Source organism: Nomascus leucogenys, chromosome 11 (assembly GCF_006542625.1).
Source record: "Nomascus leucogenys isolate Asia chromosome 11, Asia_NLE_v1, whole genome shotgun sequence".
Taxonomy (NCBI): Eukaryota; Metazoa; Chordata; class Mammalia; order Primates; family Hylobatidae; genus Nomascus; species Nomascus leucogenys.
This window is the reverse complement of record NC_044391.1, coordinates 23,389,953-23,417,182: the sequence shown is the minus strand read 5'-3', so window position 1 is coordinate 23,417,182 and position 27,230 is coordinate 23,389,953. Positions and strand designations below refer to the sequence as shown.

Sequence of the window (27,230 nt, the reverse complement as noted above, 5' to 3'; positions counted from 1 at the left end):
CTCCCAGCCCACTGCTAGAGCCTAGTACAGTACTGTATAGTGTGGGCATTTGTGGAGGCTTCTATTTCCCACCTGTATTTCTTTTTCTTTTTCCAGCAACAGTCTGCCTTTGTGCCAACTCCTAAATAACCATAAATTTTGTTCTTATAAACCTTAATGAATGCTTGGCCAAGATGCTGTAACTATTGGCTTCTATATTGGAGCATAAATGGAAAGGGGGGAAAAAAGTGCACTGTGAAAAACTGGATAAAATGGAAAAAAGATCACAGCAAACCCAAAGTCGCAATTTGCCTTTAATGTGAAGGAGGCCTTGTTTTCACGGTGTGGCAGCTTTCAGGGGTTTTAATCTCAAAGTGGCTGATCAATTTAAGGTAAGTGGCAGGCATTTGGCCTGGTTCCCAGGCTTTGCTTTGCTGCTCTGAGAAAAGAAAGGATTCAGTCAGACACACAGACAACAGGCATCATCAGCGGCTCCCACATTCCAAGCATTTTAACACAGATTAGGTTGGCATGATTCTACTGTTTACTGAAATCTCCTAGGTGTTGCATTTTTCCTTTTCCTTGCTGCGGTTATCCAAGATGGTTTTCTCAGGTCAAGACCTTCATATGCCAAATAGCTTGCAGTGCTGTGAAGGGAAAAGAGGAGCAGAGGTCAAGACTTCTGATTAAAATGCTATTTCACTTGCTTGCTGCAAAATATGAGACTTCAGACAGCAGGTAATTGAGCACTGAACTTTTTGCCTAAGGCATACATTGAGACAGGAACTGTTTTACATGCATGCCTGAGGGGGAAAAAAAACAAAGATAATTTCTTTAACAAGGACAAACTTAATTCAACTAGGAATGCCCAAAGGATTAACAGGGTGATCTGTAGTTATTTTCGCTTCAGATTTTATAAGCATGAGGCTTACAGATAATGTTGAACAAGATTACAACCAATATAGTCCATTTTTAAATTAATATTTTTACACCATATACTCTTTATTTTTTCAAACAGTAATATTAAATGAGTTCAACAGACCCCTTACCACTGTCTCATCTTCTTAGCAAAAGTTAATTTTTTAATCCATTTGACCTGTAACACAGGTTAAATAAAATATGTATTCCATCGATTAAGCCAAAAAACAAATAAATTGTCTCTCATATATTTTGGCTATATTATACCATATAGAAAATTTGTATTTTAAAATACATTTTCACAGTTTTTAAAGATACTTTGCCTAACTTTAATATAATCAAGAACACCTTCCCATTAGTCATCTTCATGGCAGATCTCCTCATGTTTTATTTCTCTCTAAGAATTTTATCAAAATAAGAAACTACTATAGATTTTTAAAAGTAATTTTTCGAGCTATTATACTTTTCAAAAGCAATGTTGAATTATTATACTTACTATACCTAGAAATGCCTTCCTGATATTTCATACATTTACATTGACTTATTTCTTCCAAAACTAACACACTGTTGCACTTGAGTAACTTATATTAAGAATAAGTATTCTCCAAAAAAACTAGCCCGGCATGGTGGCAGGCACCTGTAGTCCCAGCTACTCAGGAGGCTGAGGCAGGAGAATGGCATGAACCCAGGAGGCAGAGCTTGCAGTGAGCCGAGATCGCGCCACTGCACTCCAGCCTGGGTGACAGAGGGAGACTCCGTCTCAAAAAAAAAAAAAAAAAAGAGTAAGTATTCTTGTTTGTAAGGGTTAGCTTAGAAACTAATGCAACTATAACCAGTTATCTTAACTTCAGTTGTTATATATGTAAGTGTGGCTTTTAAAAAATAATATATGACTTTTCACTGATTAAAGAAAAAAATAGAGTCAGAAAAGAAGCAGCTAGCAACCGTCCTTCTGCTGTTGCTGCACATGTCTTATCAACTTGTGATACTTGTCAACATGTGATACTTGGAACTGCAGCAGCCATCTTGCAAACATGAAAAGAGCCAGCCTAAGAGGCCTAGCTGAAGTGCTGAGGATGGCAGACAGGAAAGATGGAAAAAGTATGGTTTTAAATTATGTCATTGAGCCATTAAACCAAAAATCCTGGGTCCACTCAACTTGAGATTTCTCCTTGTGTAAGATAATAGATTCCCTTTCATTCATGCAATCATATTTGTTGAGCATCTACCATGTCCCAGACCCTATTCTAGGTGTCTGAAGTAGCTCAGTGAACAAAACACAAGATCCCTACCCTTGTGGAACTTACATTCTAGCCAAGAGAGATATTATAATAAACTAAAAACGTAAGTAAGAAAATTCTATAGTATGTTAGGAAATAGTAAGCAGGAAAAAATTGATAAGAGGAGCATGGCAAAAAGAATCAAGAATGCTGGGATCAAAGGGACAGGTTTCGATGTTGAATAAAGTGAGAATTGGTTGGCTTCACTGAAGAAGTGAGATTTGAACAAACACTTGAAGGAAATGAAGGACTTATTTCTTAAACCAGTGGAAGATAGGTTGTATTTTTCTTATTGTTGACAATCCTGTAAGTGAGAGGGAGATATGGGAAGAGAGAGAGAAAGACAGAGAGAGATTTGGGATAGTGTCTGATTCCAGCTCCTCTTTGATTCTTCTTAGTTCCAGACAACCAAACAATTTTTTCCTTTGCTTAAGTTTCAGCTGGGTTTCTGTTACTTGTCACTTAAAGAAGATAGATTAGTAAGTTTTTCTGTTGGTCGCAAATAAACTATCTCTGGTTCCAGGAACAGCAAGCCCAAATAGATACTGAGCCATAATTCCATCCTCTGTATAGTTTTATTGCCCACACTGGGGGGTGTCCAGGCATCCATAAAACATGGCTTCTGAGGTTTTCAGCTTCCCAAGTGTAGTGAGAAGATGCTCAGGACTGGGGTGGAGCTAAAAAGAGAAGCTCTATTTTGGGTCTGGTAGTAAAAATTGATGGGCATCTGCAGGAAGAAAGATAAATAACAGAGAAAAAGAGGTGAACAACTAAAAAATATATACTGTATCTAGGAGATAGGAACAGAGAACACTAGCTAGAAGCAATATCTCCCATTTTTTTGTAAAATGGGTTCAATGAGAATACCTACCTCATAAGACTCTCGCAGGGTTATTCTGATTAAATGACATAATGCATGTAACCACAGGGCTATGATTTGGTAACTGTTCCATAAAAATTGGCCATATACCTTTACTATATCTATTTGTATTTGGTTCTTTTTGGGAGGCATACTACACAAGTTTATTTCAAAACATTGCTGTCAGATAAGAGATTTATGGATTCTGTGTGATTATGGATATTAACTAGAGAATCTGTGTGTGTTGTTATATATTTGGGAGTGTCTTAGTCCATTCAGACTGCTATAACAAAATACCTTACACTGGGTGCTCAAAAATACCAATAAGTATATTGCAATGCAATGAGAGATTGTTCTTTAATGTGATGACAGTGCATAATTTCAATAGGGTCAGAGAAAACTGGATGCTCATATTGGAGGCTGACTTACAGACTTACAAAAATACACATTTATTTCTCACAGTCCCAGAGGTTGGGAAGTCCAAGATCAAGGCACCAGCAGATTCCGTGTCTGGTGAGGAATCTCTGCTTTACAGATGACACCTTGTTGCTTCGTCTTCACATGACAGTAGGGGCAAGGCGGCTCCCTTCAACCTCTTTTATAAGAAGCACTAATCCCATTCATGAAGACAGAGCCCTCATAACTTTATTCCCAAAAGACTGTCACTTCTTAATACTATCATACTGGGTGCTAGGTTCCAACGTATGAATTTGAGGGAGTGCCAACATTCAGACCATAACAGGGAGGGTGGGACAGAGTGTGTGTGTGTGTGTGTGTGTGTGCATGTATATATATATGCATGCTAGTGCATGTTCACTTCTTGACTTCTCATGGTATTATTATGCTCTCAATTATCTTGCTTCCCCCCTCATGTTTCTTCCATGTCCAATTTGTCATTGACTCCAAGAGAGGTAGTTGAGGTATATTTAAAAATCAAAGCTGGCCTTGGAATTAGAACCCCACGTTAAATCTATTAGTTCTGTGACACTAAGCAAATCACTTAGTCTCTCACAGCCTCAGTTTGTCACCTTCAAATCAATGAGAAAACCACACAGGCTCCTAGCATGACACCTATCCCATGGTAGATACTCAGGATACTTTGTTGAGCCTGCATCTTCTTTCATGATGTCTCTGAAATCTACGCCTTTCTTTTGTTACCTTTGCCACCCTGGAGCAGGCCTTTTGTCCCCTCTCATCCAAGCCTCAGCCTCCAATCTGAACATCTAGTTTTCTCTGACCCAATTGAAGTCATGCACTGTCATCAGATTAAAAAATAATCTCTCAATGCATTGCAATTTATTTATTGGTATTTTTGAAGCAAACCACCAAAAATATCAAAGTCTGATATTTTCCTTTCATACTTTTAGGTACATATGTTGTCAATATTGCCATTCTCTAGGCCTAAGAAGACCCTTACTTGCTTAACTATTACTAAATATTCTTTGTTAACTCACTTTCTCTGTGCTGTGTGACAACTCTCTCTTCTGAAGACTATATACTACTCTAAGCCCTGTAAGATACTAAGATAAATGAGTCCAAAAAATCTTGGCTCTACCACTCACCTGCAATAATATTAATAAAAACCACTATGTATTATGCTCTTACATGGAAATATACTATGATTTTATATGTGTTATCTCATATAATCCTCACAACAACCCTATAAGGTATTCTTATTATTATTTTATGAGAAAACTGTAGCTTGGGAATATTAAATCCATTTCCCATTATATAGACAGAAAGTGGTGGGGAACAGATTTGAATCCAGATCAAAGCCTAAACTCTTAAGCTCTCAGCTACTCTGCCTGTGTTATATTCTTGGAGAAATAATAGAAATGGCTGTACCATCAGACTGATTACAAAAGAGTTAACTACAACTTGCAAGTGGCATTAACTACTTAAAACTACTTACAAATTACCTACTTATACATTCCTCAGAAATTTTTGCAACTCATTGTAGGTATCTTAGTTAATGTCTCCTAGCTTCAACTATAAAATATCAGTGATATCACCTAGTTTATAGAGTTGATAGCAGTATTATTTGAATTAGTGCCTTAATGTGGTTAAAGGGCTAGTATAGCTTCTGATATAGACACCCAATATATATTAGTTCCCTTCATGTCCTATGCTCCTTCTAATCAATTTAAATATTTGCTGCAACATTTGGATTTTCATTTAATGCTCTTCATGGATAACCTCCTCACTGTCATTGATTAAAAAGCTAAAAGAACAGAGCAGGTCTTGTGAAGAAAGGAGTGCTCATTCTACAGCTGACTCAAGGGAGGCTTGATGATTTTCATCAAGTAACTGAAGGATTTTAGAGTCACTGATCATTTGTTCTCCATGTGCTCAAAAGAGTGAAAAAGAAGAACAAAATAAGATAAATGTAATTCTAGAGATATTTCGATGAGACACTAGGAAGAATTTAATGATGTCAAAAAAGGAAAAAAATGTTGGAATAAGACAGAAAAAAATGTCTCAGAAGATCTTTGAAAGTTAAGCTATGGCCTAGGTAATTTATAAACACACCCATCTAAAGCAACAGACTGAGCCAAGTAATTGATCAACATTTCCTCTAATTCTGTTGGTCTAGATATTTCTTTTTTCTTGATCGAAGCTAAGGAAAAATATCTTTCTGTGTATTGTGGTATGTTTCTACTGTCAAAGGAGCCCACTTGTGGTCCTTGTGTTGATGAGATTATTAGGTTACTTTCTAATTTCTCCTAATTATAATCATACCTTTCATCAATCCAGCCTACCTGTAAAACTTTTGAATAGAACAGAATGAAATGTAAGAACCATCACTTGTCCCCTCTATTTGACTCTCTCAATGTTAATATTAAGAGTAAAAATATTATGTGTATGTATACACACACATAAAGATATACAGATATACAGTTGTATACACACCCATCCAGATATACAGTTGACCCTTGAACAATGCAGAGGTCGGGGTGCCAACCCCTCACACATATATGTTTTGATTCTCCAAAAACTTAACTATTAATAGCCTACCATAGTAGGCTGACAGTAGATTAACACATATTTTGTATGTTATGTATATTATATATTGTATTCTTCCAATAAAATAAGCCAGAAAAAGGAAAATGTTATTAAGAAAATAATAAGGAAGAGAAAATACAGTTACAGTACTATATTGTATTTATCAATACCATAAATTTACATGGTCTGTTTACAGGATGAATCATCTGTCTGAAAGTCAACATTTTCTTGTAATATCATGACTATTCTATGCTTCTTGGGAGCACTTCCAGCATCACTAAGTGGCACTTTGTATGGGTCCCATAATGTTATTCAAGATTTACAGTATGGCACTAAGCATAATGAAAAATACGCAAGAATCACAAGAGACCACTTTTTACTGCTATATGCAAATTTACTGGAGAGACAAACTGCTCACATGGAGATGATTAGCACCACATAGCATTTTAAGCAGATACAACGCTTGAGCTCACTACAATAGCAACAGGAGGTGGCTATAAAATTATTATGGTACTGTAATATGTACTACAATTAGTTTTATGCAGTTATTGCTTAAAATTGCATCTTTACGTTTGTTTACATTTCTCTCCACCACAAATGGCGCCATATTTGGTCTATAAGTGTGTATGTAAATTTTGATAAAATTTAACTTTTTATGATAAGAGTCGTGCATATTTTATGATAGTAAATGGTAAAACAGATGATTGTCTACACATATTATGTGCATTCATTACATATCTTTTTCTTAATTCACACAGTTCATCTGTTTTTTCAAATTGTTGCAAATCTCCAAAGCATTTTCCAAAATATATATGGAGAAAAATCTGCATAGTAAATGAAACTTGTGCAGTTCAAGCTTGTGTTGCTCAAGGGTCAACTGTATACACAAATATATATAATGATATAAAATTATTTTATTACCCAGTGAAGTAAGGTTATGTTATCCCCAGTTTACAGATGAGGAAACTGCCTAAGATAGATAAAGGATTGGCAAACATCTGCTTAAAGGCTCAAAAAGTAAATATTTTAGGATTTAGGCCATGACCCAACTTCTGTTACAACTACTCAGTTCTGCCATTGTAGCATAGATGTAGCCATAGATGTCATAAATAAATTGGCACGTCAGTGTTCCAATAAAACTTTATTTACAAAAGCATGCGACTTACCCACATGCCATATTTGCCAATCCCTTGGATAGATAACTAGATTTTTTTAAGTCCTGGTGATAAAGCAGTCATCAAGCTATAGTTTACTAAGAAAAACATTTACAATTAAAAGGGATTGTTGATTTTTAAAACATTTTGATGAACTGTATTAATATGTTTCCTAATATTAAGACATATTTGATTTCTGTAACAAACTTTATTCTTACTTTTAATATATTTTCTGCACATAGAAGAGAAATGAAAGCCCAGACTATAAGGATCCAGCTCCAGAAGAAAAGGGAGTTACAGAGAGAAGTAAGCCCAATATTCTGCATGCAAATTTTCCTATGAAGCATTTCCTGATTTCTAAGATGAGCACATATGGGGCAAGATGGCAGAAACTAGACAGAAAGCAGCTGCTAAGAAGCTAAAAAGCTAAGCAGATATTTAGGCAATCTCATGGTACCAAGGAAACAAAAATTGGAATTCAGAAACCACCAAGTAAAAGAGGCACTAGTAAACACTTCAGGCTTTCAATTAGGGCCCTGAAAGGGATATACCCTAGGAGTAAGAACAATGCAGAAATAGAAAAGCCTTAACCAGATTAAAGTGTTCTGCATGTACTCTACCTGCCCTCCAGGAGAAAAAAACTAAATCTTTTCCGGAAAAGCTTACATCATTCAGAGAGACTCTAATTTTTTCAATAAATTTCTTGTAATCAGTAAAAATTACTAAGTATACTAGGAAACGGGGCCAAAACAAAAATAAAGAGAAAAAATAGACAATTAAAAACAGAACCGTAGGTGATACAGACGTTGGAGTTATAAGACAGTGACTTTAAAATAACTGTAACTGATATTTTGAAAAAACATAAATAAGAAGATAAAAAAAAATTTACCACGGAATTAAAACCCATTTTTAAAGTACCAAACACTACAATTAAAATTTAAGAAACTACCACTTTTTGTATTTCACTGTAGTATCAAAGAAGAATATTCACCATTTTCTGAAAAAGACTACTAAAACATTTCCCTTTTTAATTACATGTACCTGAGCCCAGATTTTCTTTATGTACTGCAATCAAAACAACATATCACAACAGATTAAAGACAGAAGCAATAAGAGAATCCCACTGTTTTCCATTAAACTGGGCATTTTAAAAAAATTGTAAAAACAAGCCGGGCGTGGTGGCACATGCCTGTAATCCCAGCTACTTGGGAGGCTGAGGCAGGAGAATTGCTTGAACCTAGGAGGTGGAGGTTGCAGTGAGCCGAGATTGTGCCACTGCACTCCAGCCTGGGCAACAAGAGAAAAACTCTATCCAAAAAAAGAAAAAAGTTATAAAAACAATAAAGCAAGGTTCTTTTTCTCACTTAATATTTTTTGTTTTAGAAAATATAGCTGTTTTCACTTATTTATGTATTTTAACATGTAATGGGTTTATTGTTACTTTTAAATGATTTAATAAGTATGTTTAAATTTTCTGTTTTCCATTTCATTGTGGTAACAATTAATAGATATAACCCACATAAAGAAAAGCTCTTTAGAGTTCTCAATACTTTTTAAGATTGTAAAGGGTTGCAAGACCAAAAGGTTTGATAACACTGATCTATAGATTAAAACATTTACAATCAAGTTCTCAGCACGGTTTTTGTTTATCTGTCTGTGTGTGTGGAAATTGGCAAACTGTTTCTAAGCTTTATATGGAAATGCAAAGGATCAAGAATAGCCAAGAGAATTGTGAAGATTAGCTTACAGCTATCAAAGTTTATTTTAAAGCAACAGTAACCAAAAGAGTGATATTGGCACCAGGAAAAATAAACAGACCAAGAGGATAGAATTGAGTCCAGAAATAGTCCTTATATATAGTTACCTGATTTTCAACAACACTGTTACTATGATGGAGCGGAAAAAGGATGGTCTTTTAAATAAATTATGTTGGATTGATTGTTCCACATTCTCATCAGCATTTGGTATTTCAGTGTTTTGGATTTTAACCATTCTAATAGATGTGTGGTGTTATCTTGTTGTAATTTGAAATTCTCTAATGGCATATGATGTTGGACATCTGTTGATATGCCATTTGCCATCTGTCTATCTTCTTTGGTGAGGTGTTTGTTCAGGTCTTTTGCCCACTTTGTAATTGGGTTGTTTGTTTTCTTACTGTTGAGTTTTAAGAGTTCTTTGTATATTTTAGGTTCAAGACCTCTATCAGGTACGTGTTTTACAAATATTTCCCCTCAGTCTATGACTTGTTTTTTTTACTCTCTTAAGTTAATGCTTTAAAAGAAATTAAAAACAGAATCTTCTCTTATGTTATATTCTCGAACTTTTATTGATTTATCTTTCAATCCTTCTGAAATTGATTTTTATATCTGATGTGAAGTAGTGGTCAAGTTTTACATACACACACGTATACACACACAGACACATATATACATATATAGAATACACACACACACACACACACGCACACATATCCATCCAGAACTCTTATTCATTGCTGGTAGGATTGTAAAATGGTACAGCCACTTTGGAAGACAAATGGAATTTTATGACAATGCTAAACCTTGTCTCACCTTATGATCCAGCAATCATACTCCTATGTATTTGCCCAAATGAGTTAAAAAGTTATGTTCACACAAAAATTTGACATTAATGTTTGCAGGAACTTTATTAATAATTGCCTAAAATTGAACGCAACCAAGATGTTTTTCAATAGATAAATGAATTAACAAACTGTGGTACATCCCTACAATGTAATATTAATATTATTGAGCAATAAGAAAAAATGATCCACAAACAGATACAGAGGAACCTTAAATGCACATTGCCAAGTGAAAGATGCCAGTCTGAAAGGCTACATATGTGTATCTCCAACAAATGTCATTTTGGAAAAGACAAAACTATAGAGACAGTAAAAAGATTAGTGGTTGCCAAGGTGTATTAATCAGGGCTTTCCAGACAAACAGAACCAATAGGATGTTTATAAATATATAAAAAGAGATGGACTTTATGTTAATAACAATGTATCAATACCAGTTCATCAACTGTAACAAATGTATTTGACATGAGATTTGACATGAGATTTGACATGAATTTGACATGAGATTTTGGTAGGGACACAGAGCCAAACTATATTACCTATTAACAATAGAATAGATAAATTGTGGTATATATGTATAATGGAATACAATTTAGCAATGAAGAAAACAATATCTATCTATAAAAACATTAATGAATCTCAAAGGTATAACATTAAGCAACAAAAGAGTATATACTATGTAATCTCATTCAATTAAAATTCAAAAACAGGCAACATTAATTTATAGTAATAGGAATCTGTGCTGTGGTTATCTTTGGAGGAAGTAACAACAGGGACAGGAGCACAAAGTAGGCCTCTGTGTGTTGTTAATGTTCAGTATCTTGCTTTGTGTCAAAATCAAGCTGTAAAATTAAATTTATGCCCTTACAAGTCCATAAATTAAATTTAAATTTAATAAGTGAAACAAAAGCTATATCGTTGCCTAAATCAACCAACCATAAAGTCATGAGTCATAAAAATTCCCAAATTACTTTTAATCCTATCATTCCTAACCCTAAAACAAACAGTGAGGCCCTCCTGATAACAAGATGCACTCTCATTACAGACAGTCCAATGCTCTTCCTGTGCCCAGCACATTATTAATAATTAATAACTAATATTTTAGTGCCAGACACCACACTGACTATTTGCCTGCATTAATATATTGAAATCTCCCAATAACCCTTAGAGATGGCTATTATTAAGCTACTTTATAGATGAGAAAGTAAATTTTCACAAGGTCACTATATCAGTCAATATCTTTCGTTACATTTAAAAGAGACCAACTTTCATTTAAGCAAAAGGGAATGTGCTTAAAAGGGCATTGCAGAACTCCCAGAGTTGCCAGGACAGCCAATGTGAGGACCCTGTAGCCATGAACAATACCCCAAATCAAGTAATGGAGCTGGTCCAATGTGAAAACGCTGTTTTATTGCCCAGCACTGGTGAGTGTGGCCCACTCTGCCACACTGCCAGACCTGGAGCCCAGACACGGGTACTGGCAAATCTGCCACTGCTCTGTGGGAGCTTGCCATAACTTCTGCCACCAGCACCACCAGCAAGAATGACTCTCAGTTCCCACTGCAGCAACCAAGTGCTGAGCACATGTTTCATGCCCTAGGGCAAAAAGGAATATATGCACTTATAAAATCCCAGGTTTGGAAGGTGGCAAGTGGGAATTTGAACCCAGCTGACTTGGTTCCAAAACCAGGGGCTCAAATTTTTGCGAGGCTGTCTACAAACGGATGATGTTACTTTACCATTTTAAGGACCAAATGAGGCAAGCAAATCCAACAACACCTCATGTCACTGTGTCACTATCAGAAAGATTCAAAAATGGATTGCTTGACTAACTTATAGACAGAACAAAACTATTCATATGACAAATAGGGCTGCTGGAAATCACCAACTGCTTTAATGAAGGCAGGCAGGGAGGACCCCGTGTGACAGCTCATCCGAGAGCCAGAACTGCACCATGTGGGGCCGTGTGGCTGCATGCTGACTCAGAAGAGGGGTGGGGAAGGAGGGCCACTTCTGATTCACCAAGACCACATCCTGCCCCTCCCTCATTCTTTCCCCTGGAAGCTGCACATCAATCTTCTTAGTAAAATCTCCCTGAAGCATGGGGCTCAGGTATTTTCAGCAAATGTCTGTGAACCTAAGAGTCCCATTTTCCAGGAACATTTGGCCCTGCTTCTTTTCAATGGCATTTAGGTGTGAAGTTGACTGTGACCAAGTGTGAAGCTGATAGTCTGCACATGAATACTCAGGGCTTGATTTGGGTTATTTAGTTTTCACTGTGTTTTCTTGGGCACAAACCAATATCTAACATCTTATATATATATGTCCTTTAAAAAACTGGTTTTAGCTGGTTTAAATCAGAAAGAAAATTCTTAAACACACAATACCAGTTAGGTAACAACTTGGGAGAAATGTGTTCTTTCTGACAATCGTGTAAACACATATTCATTATCATCAAAGACTAAGCAAGCATGTCATCCTGCTCTGATTCATCTTAGGAAAACATGTGGTAGGCAATTCAAAATCCTTCAAATAAAGAATAAAAAGAGGCAAGGTCAAGTTTTTTGTTAAAGGAAATTTAGTAAAATTAGTGTCTTTGTGGACTTTTTAATTTTGTTTGCAGTTTTGAAGGTTGGGGTTTTTTGGGGTTTTTTACATTTGTTTTGGGCTATCATTATTATTATTGGTTTCTACTGAAGGCAGTAGTGGGAGTTAGGATTAGAAAGGTTGTGGTAGTCAATATATGGAGGACTTTGAAAGGTTAGGGGTCTGATCTTTATTCTGTAGGGAGGGAGTAATTCATAAAGGTTTTTTATCTACTTTATTTTTACAATTTTTTAGCCAAATAGAACAAAGAGAAAAGTGTGGAAATTTTAAGTAAATTTAATTTTTTAAATCACACATTATGCAATCACCATTCATGTCAAGAAATAGAAAACTATCAGCACCTCAGGAAGTTCCCTTGTGGTATTTTTAAATTTAAAAAATTATTAACTATAACCAAATAGAGTGAAAATGTAAAACATGTATGTTCTGTTTAACGTGTCATTGCCATCAAGGTCAAGAAGTCTAAGATCAAAAGCACCCCAGAAATCTCCTGAGTTTCACTCCCAAATCACAACTTTCTCCCTGTGCATCCACCATTCCCAAACCATAAGGTAATTGCTACCCAGATATTTGGAATAATCATTTCTTTGTTTTTCTTTATGTTTTTACCACCTAGGTATGCATTGCTAAATAAGATAGTTGAGTTTTGCCGTTTTTGAACTTTGTTCAGATACAATCATGCTTGATGTTTTCTTTGTTGTTTTGCTTCTTTGCCCAACAGTATTTCTGAGGAGTCATCCATGCTGATTCTTGTAGTTCATAGTCACTTTCTTTATTATAAATAATCTGTTGCATGAATATATCACAAGTTATTTATCCATGCTATAGTTGTTAGACAGTTAGTGGTTTCCAGGCTGAGGCTATTACAAATAATGTTAAGGCATTGTCTGTGTGCATGTAAGAGAAAAAGAGAGAGAGAATTAAGATGTATCTAGTAGTACTACGCAAGCTGAACTCAGATAGGGAGAAAAGAATTAGGGAATTTAATTGGGAGACTCAACCATAAACAATCAAACATATGAACTTAGTGATTAAAAAAGAAAGTAAGAAAGGACAGATTCCTAGCAAGAGTTCCCATTACTCTGCATTTTTGCCTGCTTTTGATGCTATCCATAATTTTAAATGTTTGCTAAAATAATAAGGAAAAATTAGCTATTGCTTTACATTTCAGTTCCCTAATTAGTAGTGAGTTTGAGCATTCTCTTGTATTTTTTCACCAGACTATGAAAATTTGTGTGTAAATTGCCTATGCATATCCTTTGCCCATTTTTCTATCAACTGATTCTTGTCTTTCTTGCTGATTTGGGGGAACTCAGTAAGTTCTGAATATTAATCCTTTGTCTATTACCTATATTGTATAGCTATTTTACTTGCATGTTGCTTATCTCTGTTCATAGTGTCTTTTGCTGTATGTAAATTTTATTTGTATATATGATGACTTTTTTGAGGTGTTACCTTAGCTAGGCTACAATATCTAATTATTCAATTAAACATCTAGTCTTAGTTTTCTTGTGAAGGTAGTTTGCAGATATAATTAAAGCCCTTACTCAGGTGACCTTAAATAAGGGGGATTATCTTAAATAATCTGAGTAAACCCAATTAAATCAGTTGAAAAGCCTTAAAAGTGGGACTGAGGCTTCTCCCAAAGGAATATGAAGTTTCACACTATGAAATTCCCTTTCTAAAGACCTTCTCTACTGATTTCAGACTTTCTTAGTAAACCCCAACAATCACACAAGACAATCCATATGTGTGTGTGTGTGTCTGTTTGTGTACACACACATCTCTTTCTATATATATATATCTGCATCTATATTTATCTGTTTATATATATGTGTGTGTGTGTGTGTGTATTTAAATTTGAATTTGTATTTATAATTATTCTCCCTGCTGGTTCTGCTTTTCTGGTTGAACCCTGATACAGTATAATATTTTTACATAGTCAATCTATCAATATTCTCATTTATAGCTGCTGGGTTTTGTGTCTTGCTGATGTAGTCTTCATATAAATATGTTTGTAAGTCATGATTATACAGAATTGGCAGTAATGGCTAAAGATTGAAAATCCCCTTCACTCCTCTCTACTATTTCTTCCCCATCTAGAAGTAACCATTGTTAATAAGTTGGACTATATTTGTCAAGCCTATTTTTTATATAAAAAAATAGCCCGTGTGTGTGTGTGTGTGTGTGTGTGTGTGTGTAAAAGTCTACAAAGTGAGCTGGAAGAACACAGCCCAACTTAATGACAATGATTACATGTAAATGAGAAAAAAGTGGTAGACAGAAGTGAAAAGGGACTTTCAGCATTTTGTACTTTTGATTGTCTAAATCTTACATAATGAGAATCTATTTGTATTTAAGTGATTTTTATATTAAAAAATCTTTATAAAAATTATTAATAATGATTCCATGATTCCAATATTTCAAATTTGGGTAAGCCAAGAGATAATGGTTCCATTGAGATGAATAAAAATGCCAAAAACAAGATGTTTACTGCAAGCATTACAAACTCCAAAGCCATGCTTAAATGCATAATAAAAGACAATAGGAAGATTGAATGTGGTGTCTAGCTGGGAGCACATGCTTGGCCTAAATTTCAAAAGTCTATGGACAAATAAAACATATCTACAGGCCAAATTTGGCTTGTGGGCCATAGCTGTGTAACCCTTCCAACCATATAGGAAAAGAAGAGGTTGATTTCAAACCAAGAACGATAGAATTTGAGCCTTAGAGATGTTTTTAAAATCATAAAAGCTAAGACTCCAGTAAAAACAACAGCGTAATTTGGTAAGAACTTGTTCTTTTTGAAAGGTGTATTATAGATACACATTCATGTTGTTTAAGAATTTCATCCTATTCTGATTTAATTTTGGCTGAAGGGCTGGAGCAATACAAAATTCTCTTCATCTACTTTCAGATAAATAGGAAGAGACACATTTCTCATAAAGACAATTTAGTAAGAGCTCTATTAAGTTTAGGAAACTGAGAAATGGCAAATTTTGAATTTTACAGTGTGACATTTAATAGAAGATTCCATTAGAAATACCATACTTAATATCAAATGGTTTTTTTAAAAATGAGGGACAGCAACATGGCCAGGACTCAGCATTTATCTCACACTTGTCAAGGTATAACTGTTGAGCAAACACTGTAATGGATAACAGCCCACAAATGTTTAAAGACCAAAAATTAATCAATGTAATACATCATATCAATACAATAAAGCTCACATGATCATCTCAATAGAAAAGGGAAACATTTCACACAATGCAAGACTAAAATATTGCTTATAAAAAACTAGGAATGGAAGGGAACTTTCTCAACTTGATAAAGTGCATATATGGAAAAACCCACAGTTAATACATGTTGAGCATCCCAAATCTGAAAGTCCAAAATCCAAAATGCCCTAAAATCCAAAGCTTTTTGAGTGCTGACATCATGCTCAAAAGAAATGTTCACTGGATCATTTCAAATTTTTTTATTTTTTTATTTGGGATATTCAACTGGTAAGTACAATGCAAATATACCAAAATCCAATAAAACCACCACCACATCCAGAACACTTCTGGTCCCAACTAGTTCAGATAAGGTATATACAACCTGTGTAATACATAAGGGTGAAGAACTGAATGTTTTTCCCCTAAGATCAGGAACAAGACAAGAGTGATTATTCTCACTACTTCCATTTAACATTATACAAGGTGAGCCAATTAGGGGAGAAAATGAAATGAAAGGCAATAAAATTTGAAAGAAAGAAGTAAAATATATGTATACATGACATGATTAAGTCATCATGATTCAGAAAATCCTAAATAATCTAGCAAAAACTATTCAAACTAATGAGTTTTGCAATGTTGCAGGATACAAGATCATTATACAAAAATCAATTGTGTTTCTACACACTTGCACTGAACAATCCAAAATGAAATAAAGAAAATAATTTCATTTCTTACAGCATCAAAAATAATAAAATATTTACAAATATATTTAACAAAGGAAGTGAAAAACTTGTGTTCTGGAAAGTATAAAATATTATTGAAAGAAATTAAAGACAACCTAAATAAATGGAAAGACATAACACTTTCATAGATTAGATACCATGAATACACCCATGTTCATGGGCAATATTTCCCAAACTGATCTACAGATTCAACTCAACTATTCAAACCATTCAATGGACAAAGAATAGACTTTGTAGCAAATGGTGCTGAACCCTTGCCTCACACTATGTAGAAAAATTCACACAAAATAGATCAAAGACCTCACTGTAAGAACTACTATAATTTCATAAAACGAGTTTATAAAATGAAAACTATAAAACTCTTAAAAGAAAATACCAGCTTAAACTTTTATAACCTTGAGTAAGAGAAAAGTTTCATAGATATGACACTAAAAGTACAAGCAACAAAGAAACAGATGGATAAATTGGATTACATCAAAATTTAAAATTTTTGTGCTATAAAAGTTATCATCAAGAAGGTGAAGAGACAACCCATGAAATGGGAGAAAATATTTGCAAATCATATTTCTGATGAGAGACTTATACCTAGAATATGTATAGAAATCTTATGATTCAGAGGTGGCTGGCAAGATGGCCGAATAGGAACAGCTCCAGTATGCAGCTCCCAGTGAGATCAACACAGAAAGCAGGTGATTTCTGCATTTCCAACTGAGACAGTGGGAGCAGCCCATGGAGGGCAAGCCGAAGTGTGGTGGGGTGTCACCTCACCCAGGAAGCACAAGGGAAGCTGTGAGGGACCGTGCCATGAGGCACGGTGCATTCTGGCCCAGATACTACACTTTTCCCACAGTCTTCACAACCCGCAGACCAGGAGATTTCCTCAGGACCACCACCAAGGCCCTGGGTTTCAAGCACAAAACTGGGTGGCCGTTTGGGCAGACCTCGAGCTAGCTGCAGGAGTTTTCTTTTCTTTTTTTTTTTTTTTTCATGTCTCAGTAGCGCCTGGAACACCACCGAGACAGAACTGTTCACTCCCCTGGAAAATGAGATGAAGCCAGGGAGCCAAGTGGTCTAGCTCAGCAGATCCCACCCACACGGAGCTCAGCAAGCTAAGATCCACTGGCTTGAAATTGTTGCTGCCAACACAGCAGTCTGAAGTCAACCTGGGATGCTGGACCTTGGTGGGGGGTGGGGCATCCACCATTACTGAGGCTTGAGTAGGAGGTCTTCCCCTCACAGTGTAGACAAAGCTGTAGGGAGTTTGAACTAGGCAGAGCCCACCGCAGCTCGGCAAAGCCACTGTAGCCAGACTGCCTCTCTAGATTCCTACTCTCTGGATAGAGCATCTATGAAAGAAAGGCAGCAGCCCCAGTCAGGGCCTTACAGATAAAACTCCCATCTCCCTGGGACACAGCACCTGGGTGAAGGGCTGTGGGCACAGCTTCTGCAGACTTAAACATTCCTGCCTGCCAGCTCTGAAGAGAGCAGCGGATCTCCCAGCACTGAAAATCTAGAAGAAATGGATAAATTTCTGGACACATACACCCGCCCAAGACTAAACCAAGCAGAAGTGGAATCCCTGAATAGACCAATAACAAGTTCTGAAATTGAGGCAGTAATTAATAGTCTACCAACCAAAAACAAGCCCAGGACCAGACAGATTCACAGATGAATTATACCAGAGGTACAAAGAGTAGCTGGTACCATTCCTTCTGAAACTATTCCAATCAATAGAAAAAGAGGGACTCCTCCCTAACTCATTTTATGAGGCCAGCATCATCCTGATACAAAAAACTGGCAGAGACACAACTGAAAAAAGAAAATTTCAGGCCAATATCCCTGATGAACGTCGATGCGAAAATTCTCAATAAAGTACTGGCAAACCAAATCCAGCAGGACATCAAAAAGCTTATCCACCATGATCAAGTTGGCTTCATCCCTGGGATGCAAGGCTGGTTCAACATACACAAATCAATAAATGTAATCCATCACATGAACACAACCAATGACAAAAATCACATGATTATCTAAATAGATGCAGAAAAGGACTTTGGTAAAATTCAACACCCCTTCATGCTAAAAACTCTCAATAAACTAGGTGCTGATGGAACATATCTCAAAATAATAAGAGCCATTTATGACAAACCCACAGCCAGTATCATACTAAATGGGCAAAAGCTGGAAGCATTCCCTTTGAAAACTGGCACAAGACAAGGATGCCCTCTCTCACCACTCCTATTCAACGTAGTATTGGAAGTTCTGGCCAGGGCAATCAGGCAAGAGAAAGAAATGTATTCAAATAGGAAGAGAGGAAGTCAAATTGTCTATGTTTGCAGATGACATGATTCTATATTTAGGAAACCCCATCGTCTCAGCCCAAAATCTCTTTAAGCTGATAAGAAACTTCAGCAAAGTCTCAGGATACAGAATCAGTGTGCAAAAATCACAAACATTCCTATACATCAATAATAAACAGAAAGCCAAATCATGAGTGAACTCCCATTCGCAATTGCTACAAAGAGAATAAAATACCTAGGAATACAACTTACAAGGGATGTGAAGGCCCTCTTCAAGAAGAACTGCAAACCACTGCTCAAGGAAATAAAAGAGGACACAAACAAATGGAAAAACATTCCATGCTCATGGATAGGAAGAATCAATATTGTGAAAATGGCCATACTTCCCAAAGTAATTTATAGATTCAGTCCTATCCCCATCAAGCTACCACTGACTTTCTTCACAGAACTGGAAAAAAACTACTTTAAATTTAATATGGAACCAAAAAAGATCCCATATAGCCAAGACAATCCTGGGCAAGAAGAGCAAAGCTGGAGACTCCATGCTACCTGACTTCAAACTATACTACAAGGCTACAGTAACCAAAACAGCATGGTACTGGTACCAAAACAGATATATAGACCAGTGGAACAGAACAGACGCCTCAGAAATAACACCACACATCTGCAACAATCTGATCTTTGACAAACCTGACAGAAACAAGCAATGGGGAAAGGATTCCCTATTTAATAAATGGTGTTGGGAAAACTAAGCCATATGCAGAAAACTGAACCTGGACCCCTTCCTTACACCTTTTACAAAAATTAATTCAAGATGGATTAAAGACTTAAATGTAAGACCTAAAACAATAAAAACCCTAGAAGAAAACCAGGCAATACCATTCAGGACATAGGCATGGGCAAAACTTCATAACTAAAACACCAAAAGCAATGGCAACAAAAGCCAAAATTGATAAATGGGATCTAATCCAACTAAAGAGTTTCTACACAGCAAGAGAAACTACCATCACAATGAACAGGCAACCTACAGAATGGCAGAAAAATTTTGCAATCTATCCATCTGACAAAGGGCTAATATCCAAAATCTACAAGGAACTTAAACAAATTTACAAGAAAAAAACAACCCCATCAAAAAGTGGACAAAGGATATGAACAGACATTTCTCAAAAGAAGATCCTTTATGCGGCCAACAGACATATGAAAAAAAGCTCATTATCACTGGTCATTAGAGAAATGCAGATCAAAACTACAATGAGATACCATCTCATGCCAGTTAGAATGGCGATCATTAAAAAGTCAGGAAACAACAGATGCTGGAGAGGATGTGGAGAAATAGGAATGCTTTTACACTGTTGGTGGAAATGTAAATTAGTTCAGCCATGTGGAAGACAGTGTGGTGATTCCTCAAGGATCTAGAACCAGAAATACCATTTGACCCAGCAATCCCATTACTGGGTATATACCCAAAGGATTATAAATCATTCTACTATAAAGACACATGCACACATATGTTTCTTGCAACACTGTTCACAATAGCAAAGATTGGAACCAACCCAAATGCCCATCAGTGATACACTGGATAAAGGAAATGTGGCATGTATACACCATAGCATACTATGCAGTCATAAAAAAAGGATGTGTTCATGTCCTTTGCAGGGACATGGATGAAGCTGGAAACCATCATTCTCAGCAAACTAACATGGGAACAGAAAACCAAACACCACATGTTCTCACTCATAAGTGGGAGTTGAACAATGAGAACACATGGACACAGGGAGGGGAACATCACACATGGTTTCCTTTTGGCAGGTGGTGGGGGCACTAGGGGAGGAATAGCATTAAGAGAAATACCTAATGTAGATGATGGGTTGATGGTTGCAGCAAACCACCATGGCACGTGTATACCTATGTAACAAATCTGCACGTTCTACACATGCATCCCAGAACTTAAGGTATAATAATTTTTTTAAAAGATTCAATAATAAAAAGACAAATATCATAGTTTTTAAATGAGCAAAGGATCTGAATAGACATTTCTGTGAAAAAGTGCATGAAAAATGTTCAACATCATTAGACATCATGGAGTATAAATCAAAACTATAATGAGCTACCACTTTGCACATACTGGGTGGCTATAATTTAAAAAAACAGGTAATTACAAGTATTGATGAGAATGTAGAGATATTGGAAGCCTTATACACTGCTGATGAAGATATAAAAAGTCAATGGCAGTTTCTCAAAAAGTCCAATATAAATTTACCATGTGATCCAGCAATTCCACTGCTAGGTTTTCAGCCACAAGAAATTAAAGCATATGTCCACACAAAAGCTTGTACAGGAAGGTCCATCACCACATTATTAATAACAGCCAACATTTGGAAAATGAACAAATGCCCATTCAATTGAGAAATAATATGTGGTATGTACATATGATGGGATGTATCAATAAAAAGAATAAAGAACTGATACATGCTACAACACAGATGACCTTTGAAAACATAACAAATGAAAGAAGCCAATCATTAAAAAACCATGTATTATATAATTTCACTGATATTAAATGTCCAGAATAGGTAAATCTATAGAAATAGAAGGTAAATTTGCGGTTGCCTATGACTGAGGATAGGGACTGGGGAGAAATGGAGAATGACTAATGCTGGGTACAGAGTTTTTGCAGGGAATGATGAAAATGTTCTGGAATTAGTGGTATTGGTTGTCCAATGTTATGAATATAGTGAAAACCACTGAATTGTACACTTTAAATACATGGCTTGTATGAATGTTATATCTCAATGCTTCCTTTTTAATGCAATAAAATTAAGTTAAATTAAAAACTTATGACAGAAAGACAGCCCACCCATACTCCTACAGTGAGTGTTATGGGGTAACTAAAATGGTGCATTCATATTTGATATATGGAAACTGATTAAGCCTTACATTCAAGTCTTTTCTTTAGATTTTTATTTTTAATTGACAAATAAGTCTATATATGCTTGAAGTTCATGATGCTTTGATACATTAATACATTGTGGAATGATTATATCAAGGTAATTAACATATCCATCACTCCATATACCCATCATTTTCTTGTAGTGAGAATATTTAAAATCTATCCTCTTAGCAATTTTGAAACATACTTCATTATTAACTATTGTCACCTTACTGTTCATTAGATATTGAAAAATTATTCCTCCTGTCTAACTTGAACTTTTTGTACCCTTTGGTTACCTTCCCCCCATTTTCCATCCTCCCACAACCCCCAGCCTCTGGTAACTACCATTCTACTCTCTAGTTCTGTAAGTTTGAGTTTTTCAGATTTCACATATGAGTGAAACCATGCCATGTTTGTCTTTTTGCAACTGCCTTATTACACTTAGCATAATGTCTTCCAGGCTATTTCTTGGTGCTACAATAAAAGAATTTTATTATTTCTTAAAGAACATAACAAATACTATTCCACTGTGTGTATACCACATTCTTTTTATTTATTCATCCGCTGATGGACACTTAGGTCCAGGTCCAGGACAACTTAGGTTGATTCCACATCTTTGCTATTGTGAATAGTGCTGCAATAAACCTGGAGATGCAGGTATCGTTTTGTTATACTAATTTCCTTTCTTTTGGATAAATACCCAGTAGCAAGATTGCTGGATCATATGATAGTTCTATTTTTAGTTTTTTAAGGAATCTTCCATCCTGTTTTCCATATTTGCTGCACCAGTATATATTTCCATCAAGAGTGTATAAAGATACCCTTTTCTCTGCATCTTTGCCAGCATCTGTTATATATATTTTTTAATACTAGCCATTCTAACTGGGGTAAGATTATAATATCTCATTGTGGTTTTGATTTGCATTTCCCTGATGATTAGTGATGTTGAGCATTTTTATTTACTTTTTGACCATTTGTATGTCTTCTTTTGAGAAATGTCTATTCATGTCCTTTGCCTACTTTTTCATGGGATTATTTGGCATTTTTACTGAAGAATGGCTTGAATTCTTAATGTTTTGTAGATATTAGTACCTTGTTGGATGAACAGTTTGCAAGTATTTTCCCACATTCAACAGGTCTCTTTGCTCTGTTGATTGCTTCCTTTGATGTGCAGAAACTTTTTTGATTAATATAGACTTTTTGTCTACTTTTGTTTTAGTTGTCTCTGTTTTTGGGTCTTAGCCATAAAACCTTTGCCTACACCAATGTCCTGAAGTGTTTTCCCTATGTTTCCTATTTATTAGTTTCAGGCCTTAAGTTTAAGTCATTAATACATGTTAAGTTGGTTTTTGTATGTGGTGAGAAGTAGGGGTCCAGTTTCATTCTTCTGCATGTGGGTAGACAGTTTTCCTGGTGCCATTTATTGAAGAATGTCCTTTCCCCAATGTATGTTCTTGGCACTTTTGCTGAAAATCAGTTGGCAATAAATTTGTGGATTTATATCTGGATTCCCTAGTCTGTTCCACTGGACTCTGTGTTTTCTTTTAAACCAATACCATGCTGTTTTGGTTACCATAGCCCAATAATATACTCTGAAGTGAGGAAATGTGATGCTTCTAGCTTTGTTCTTTTTCCTCAGGATCACTATTTGGGCTCTTTCTTGGTTTCATATAAATTTTAGGAATTTTTTATATTTCTGTGAAAATGACATTTGTATTTTGATAGGAATTACACTGAATCTGTAGATTGCTTTGACAATGTGGTCATTTTAATGATATTAATTTTGATCCATGATCATGGGATGTTTTTTCCATTTGTTTGTGCCCCCTTCAATTTCTTTCATCAGCATTTTGTAGTAATCCTTGTAAAGATCTTTCGCCTTCTTGGTTAAATTTATACCTGTTGGGGGAGCAGCCAAGACGGCCAAATACAAAGAGCTCTGCTCTGTGGCTCCCACCAAGAAGGAGGAAAATGGTGAGTGAATTCTGAATCTTCAACTTAGGTACCAAGGTTCTCTCACTGGGTCTGACTAGGTGGTTGGTCCAACCCATGGAGAGCAAGGAAAAGCAGGGTGGAGCAAGGCCCCACCCCGGAGCTACACAGAGCCAAGGGAGGTGGTAAGGGACTATGCTACCCTTCCCTGAAAACCATGCTTTTCCCACAGATCTTTGCAACACACTGATCAGGAGGTCCCCTTGTGAATCCACACCACCAGGGCCTTGGGTCCCAAGCATAGAGCTGTGAAGACTCACAGCTGCTGCTCAAGTGGGCAGACATTTGAGCAGGCACTGAGACACAGGAGTATTTGCATACTCTAGCTCTGGGAACTCCCATGAGGCAGGAGATTCGTCCACTCCCATGGGAAAGGGGGTGAAGCCAGGGAGTCAAGTGGCCTCATTCCCATGCAACCCCACAAGCTAAAACCCACTGGCTTGGAATCCCTGCCAGCCAGCACAGCAAGCTGGAGACTGCCTAAAAAGACTGAGTTCCCAGGGGGGAGGGGTGGCCACCATCACTGCGGCTCCAGTTGACCATATTCCCCCATCACCTGTGCCAGCAAGACTGGGCAGTCTGGACCAAGACCAATTTTCTATAATGAAGCACAGCAGCTGGATCAGTTCATGGCCAGACTGCTTCATTGAGTAGGAACCTGGTCCACTCCTTACTGGGCAGGGCCTCCCTGTGGGAACTTCAGCATCTCAAGCCAGGGGCTTATGGACAGAATTCTGCTATCCCTGAGAGGAGCCCCTAGGAGGAGCGATGGCTGAGGTATTGTGAATCAGTGGTCTTAGTATTTTCTGCCTGCTGGCTCTAGAGAGTCAGGGCAGCCCAGACTAGGGGGATTCCCCCCAGCACAGCACACCCACTCCACCAAGGGGCAGGCAGACTGCTTATTTAAGCAAGTCCCTGATCCCACTTCTCCTGACTGGGTGACACCTCCCAACAGGAGTCTCCAGACACCTTATACATAAGTTTTCTTGCTGGCATCAGGTTGGTGCCCCTCTGAGACAGAGCTTCCAGAGGAAGGAGTAGGTTGCCATCTTTGCTGGTCTACAGCCTCCACTTGTGATACCTCCAAGAGCAGGAAGGACCCAGGTGGATAGGGTCTGGAGTGGACCCCCAGCAAACCTCAGCAGCCATATAAAAGAGGAACCTGATTGCTAAAAGAAAAACAAACACAGAGCAACAACAACAACATCAACAAAAAAGAACTCACAAAAACCCAATCCAAAGGCCAGCAGCCACAAAGATCAAAAGTAGATAAACCCATGAAGATGAGAAAGAATCAACACAAAAATGCTGAAAACTCAAAAAGCCAGAGTGCCTCTTCTCCTCCAAATGATAGCAACATGTCTCCAGCAAGGGCACAGAACTGGGCTGAGACTGAGATGGATGATTTGACAGAGTTAGGTTTCAGAAGACATGTAATAATGAACTTTGCTGAGCTAAAGGATTATGTTCTAACTCATTGCAAAGAAGCTAAGAACCATGATAAAATATTGCAGGAGCTGTTAACCAGAATATCCAGTTTAGAGAGGAAAATAAATGACCGAATGAAGGTGAAAAACACAACACAAGAAACTTCACAATGCAAACAAAAGTATCAATAGCTGAATCAACCAAGTGGAATAAAGGATATCAGAGCTTGAAGACTGTCTTGCTGAAATAAAGCAGGCAGACGAGATTAGAGAAAAATGAATGAAAAAGAACCAACAAAACCTCCAAGAACTATGGAACTATATTAAAAGACCAAACCTACAACTGATAGGGATACCTGAAAGAGATGAGTAGAATGGAACCAAGTTGGAAAACACACTTCAGGATATCATCCAAGAGAACGTCCCCAACCTAGCCAACAGGCCATTATAAAAATTAAGGAAATCCAGAGAGAACCCCAGTAAGATAATCCAGGAGAAGATCAACCCCAAGACACATAAGCATAAGATTCTCCAAGGTCAAAATGAAGGAAAAAATGTTAAGGGCAGCCAGAGAGAAAGGCTAGGTCACCAATAAAGGAAAGCCCATCAGACTAACAGCAGACCTCTCAGTGGAAACCCTACAAGAAGAAACTGGGGGACAATATTCAACATTCTTTAAAAAAGAATTTCCAACTTAGAATTTCGTATCTGGCCAAACTAAGCATTATAAGCAAAGGAGAATTAAAATCTTTTTCGAACAAGCAAATGCTGAGGGAATTCATCACCACTAAGCCTGCCTTGGAAGAGCTCCTGAATATAGCACTAAATATGGAAAGGAAAACCTGTTACCAGCCACTACAAAAACACACTGAGGTACACAGACCAGTGATACTACAAAGCAACTACATAAACAAGTCTGCAAAATAACCAGATAGCATCATGATGACAGGATCAAATTCACACATAAAAATATTAGCCTTAAATGTAAATAGGCTAGATGCCCCAATTAAAAGATACCGAATGGTAAGCTGGATAAAGAGTCAAGATCCATCAGTGTGCTGTATTCAAGAGCCCCATCTCACATGCAAAGATACACATAGACTCAAAATAAAAGGATGGAGGAAAATTTACCAAGCAAATACAAAACAGAAAAAAGCAAGGGTTTCAATCCTGGTTTCTGACACAATACACTTTAAACCAACAAAGATTTAAAAAAAGACAAAGAAGGGCATTACATAATGGTAAACAAGTCAATTCAACAAGAAGAGCTAATTATCCTAAATATACATGCACCCAATATAGGAGAAGGAAAAAGTTGAATCCCTGAATAGACCAAAAACAAGGTCTGAAATTGAGGCTGTAATAAATAGCCTACCAACCAAAAAAAGCCCAGGACCAGATGGATTTACAGCTGAATTCTACCAGAGATACAAAGAGGGGCTGATATCCTTTCTTCTGAAATTATTCCAAACAATTAAAAAAGTGGGACTCCTCCCTAACTCATTCTGAGGCCAGCATCTTCCTAATACCAAAACCCGGCAGAGATAGAACCAAAAAAGAAAAACTTCATGCCAATATCCCTAATGAACATTGATGCAAAAAGTTTCAGTAAAATACTGGCAAACTGAATACAGCAGCACATCGAAAAGCTTATACACCACAACCAAGTTGGCTTCATCCCAGGGATGCAAGTCTGGTTCAACATATGCAAATCAATAAATGTAATTCATCACATAAACAGATCTAGAGACAAAAACTACATGATTATCTCAAGAAATGCAGAAAAGGACTTTGGTAAAATTCAACATCCCTTCATGTTAAAAACTCTCAGTAAACTAAGTACTGAAGAAACTCAAAATAGTAAGAGCCATTTATGACAAACCCACAGCCAATATCATACTAAAGGGGCAGAAGCTGGAAGCATTCCCCTTGAAAACCGGCACAAGACAAGGATGCCCTCTCTCACCACTCCTATTCAACATAGTGTTGGAAGTTCTGGCCAGGGCAATCAGGCAAGAGAAAGAAATAAAGGGTATACAAGTAGGAAGGAGGAAGTCAGATTATCTTTGTTTGCAGATGACATGATCCTGTATCTAGAAAACCTTATTGTGTCTGCCCAAAAGCTTCTTAAGCTGATAAGCAACGTCAGCAAAGTCTCAGGATACAAAATCAATGGGCAAAAGTCACAAGCATTCCTATACACCAATAACAGACAAGCAGAGAGC

The 27,230-nt window shown here is 36.8% G+C and overlaps 1 protein-coding gene across 1 annotated transcript in view; it reads right to left on the bottom strand.

Moving 5' to 3' along the window:
* Positions 1 to 275: 275 nt before the first annotated feature.
* The window catches only part of LOC100604804, a 77,134-nt gene continuing 50,179 nt past the window's right edge, over positions 276 to 27,230 (bottom strand). The window contains exon 4 of the mRNA XM_030823121.1: positions 276 to 626. Within this exon, the coding sequence (XP_030678981.1) occupies positions 524 to 626 (103 nt within the window). The 3' untranslated portion in view covers positions 276 to 523. The remainder of the gene's footprint in view (positions 627 to 27,230) is intronic.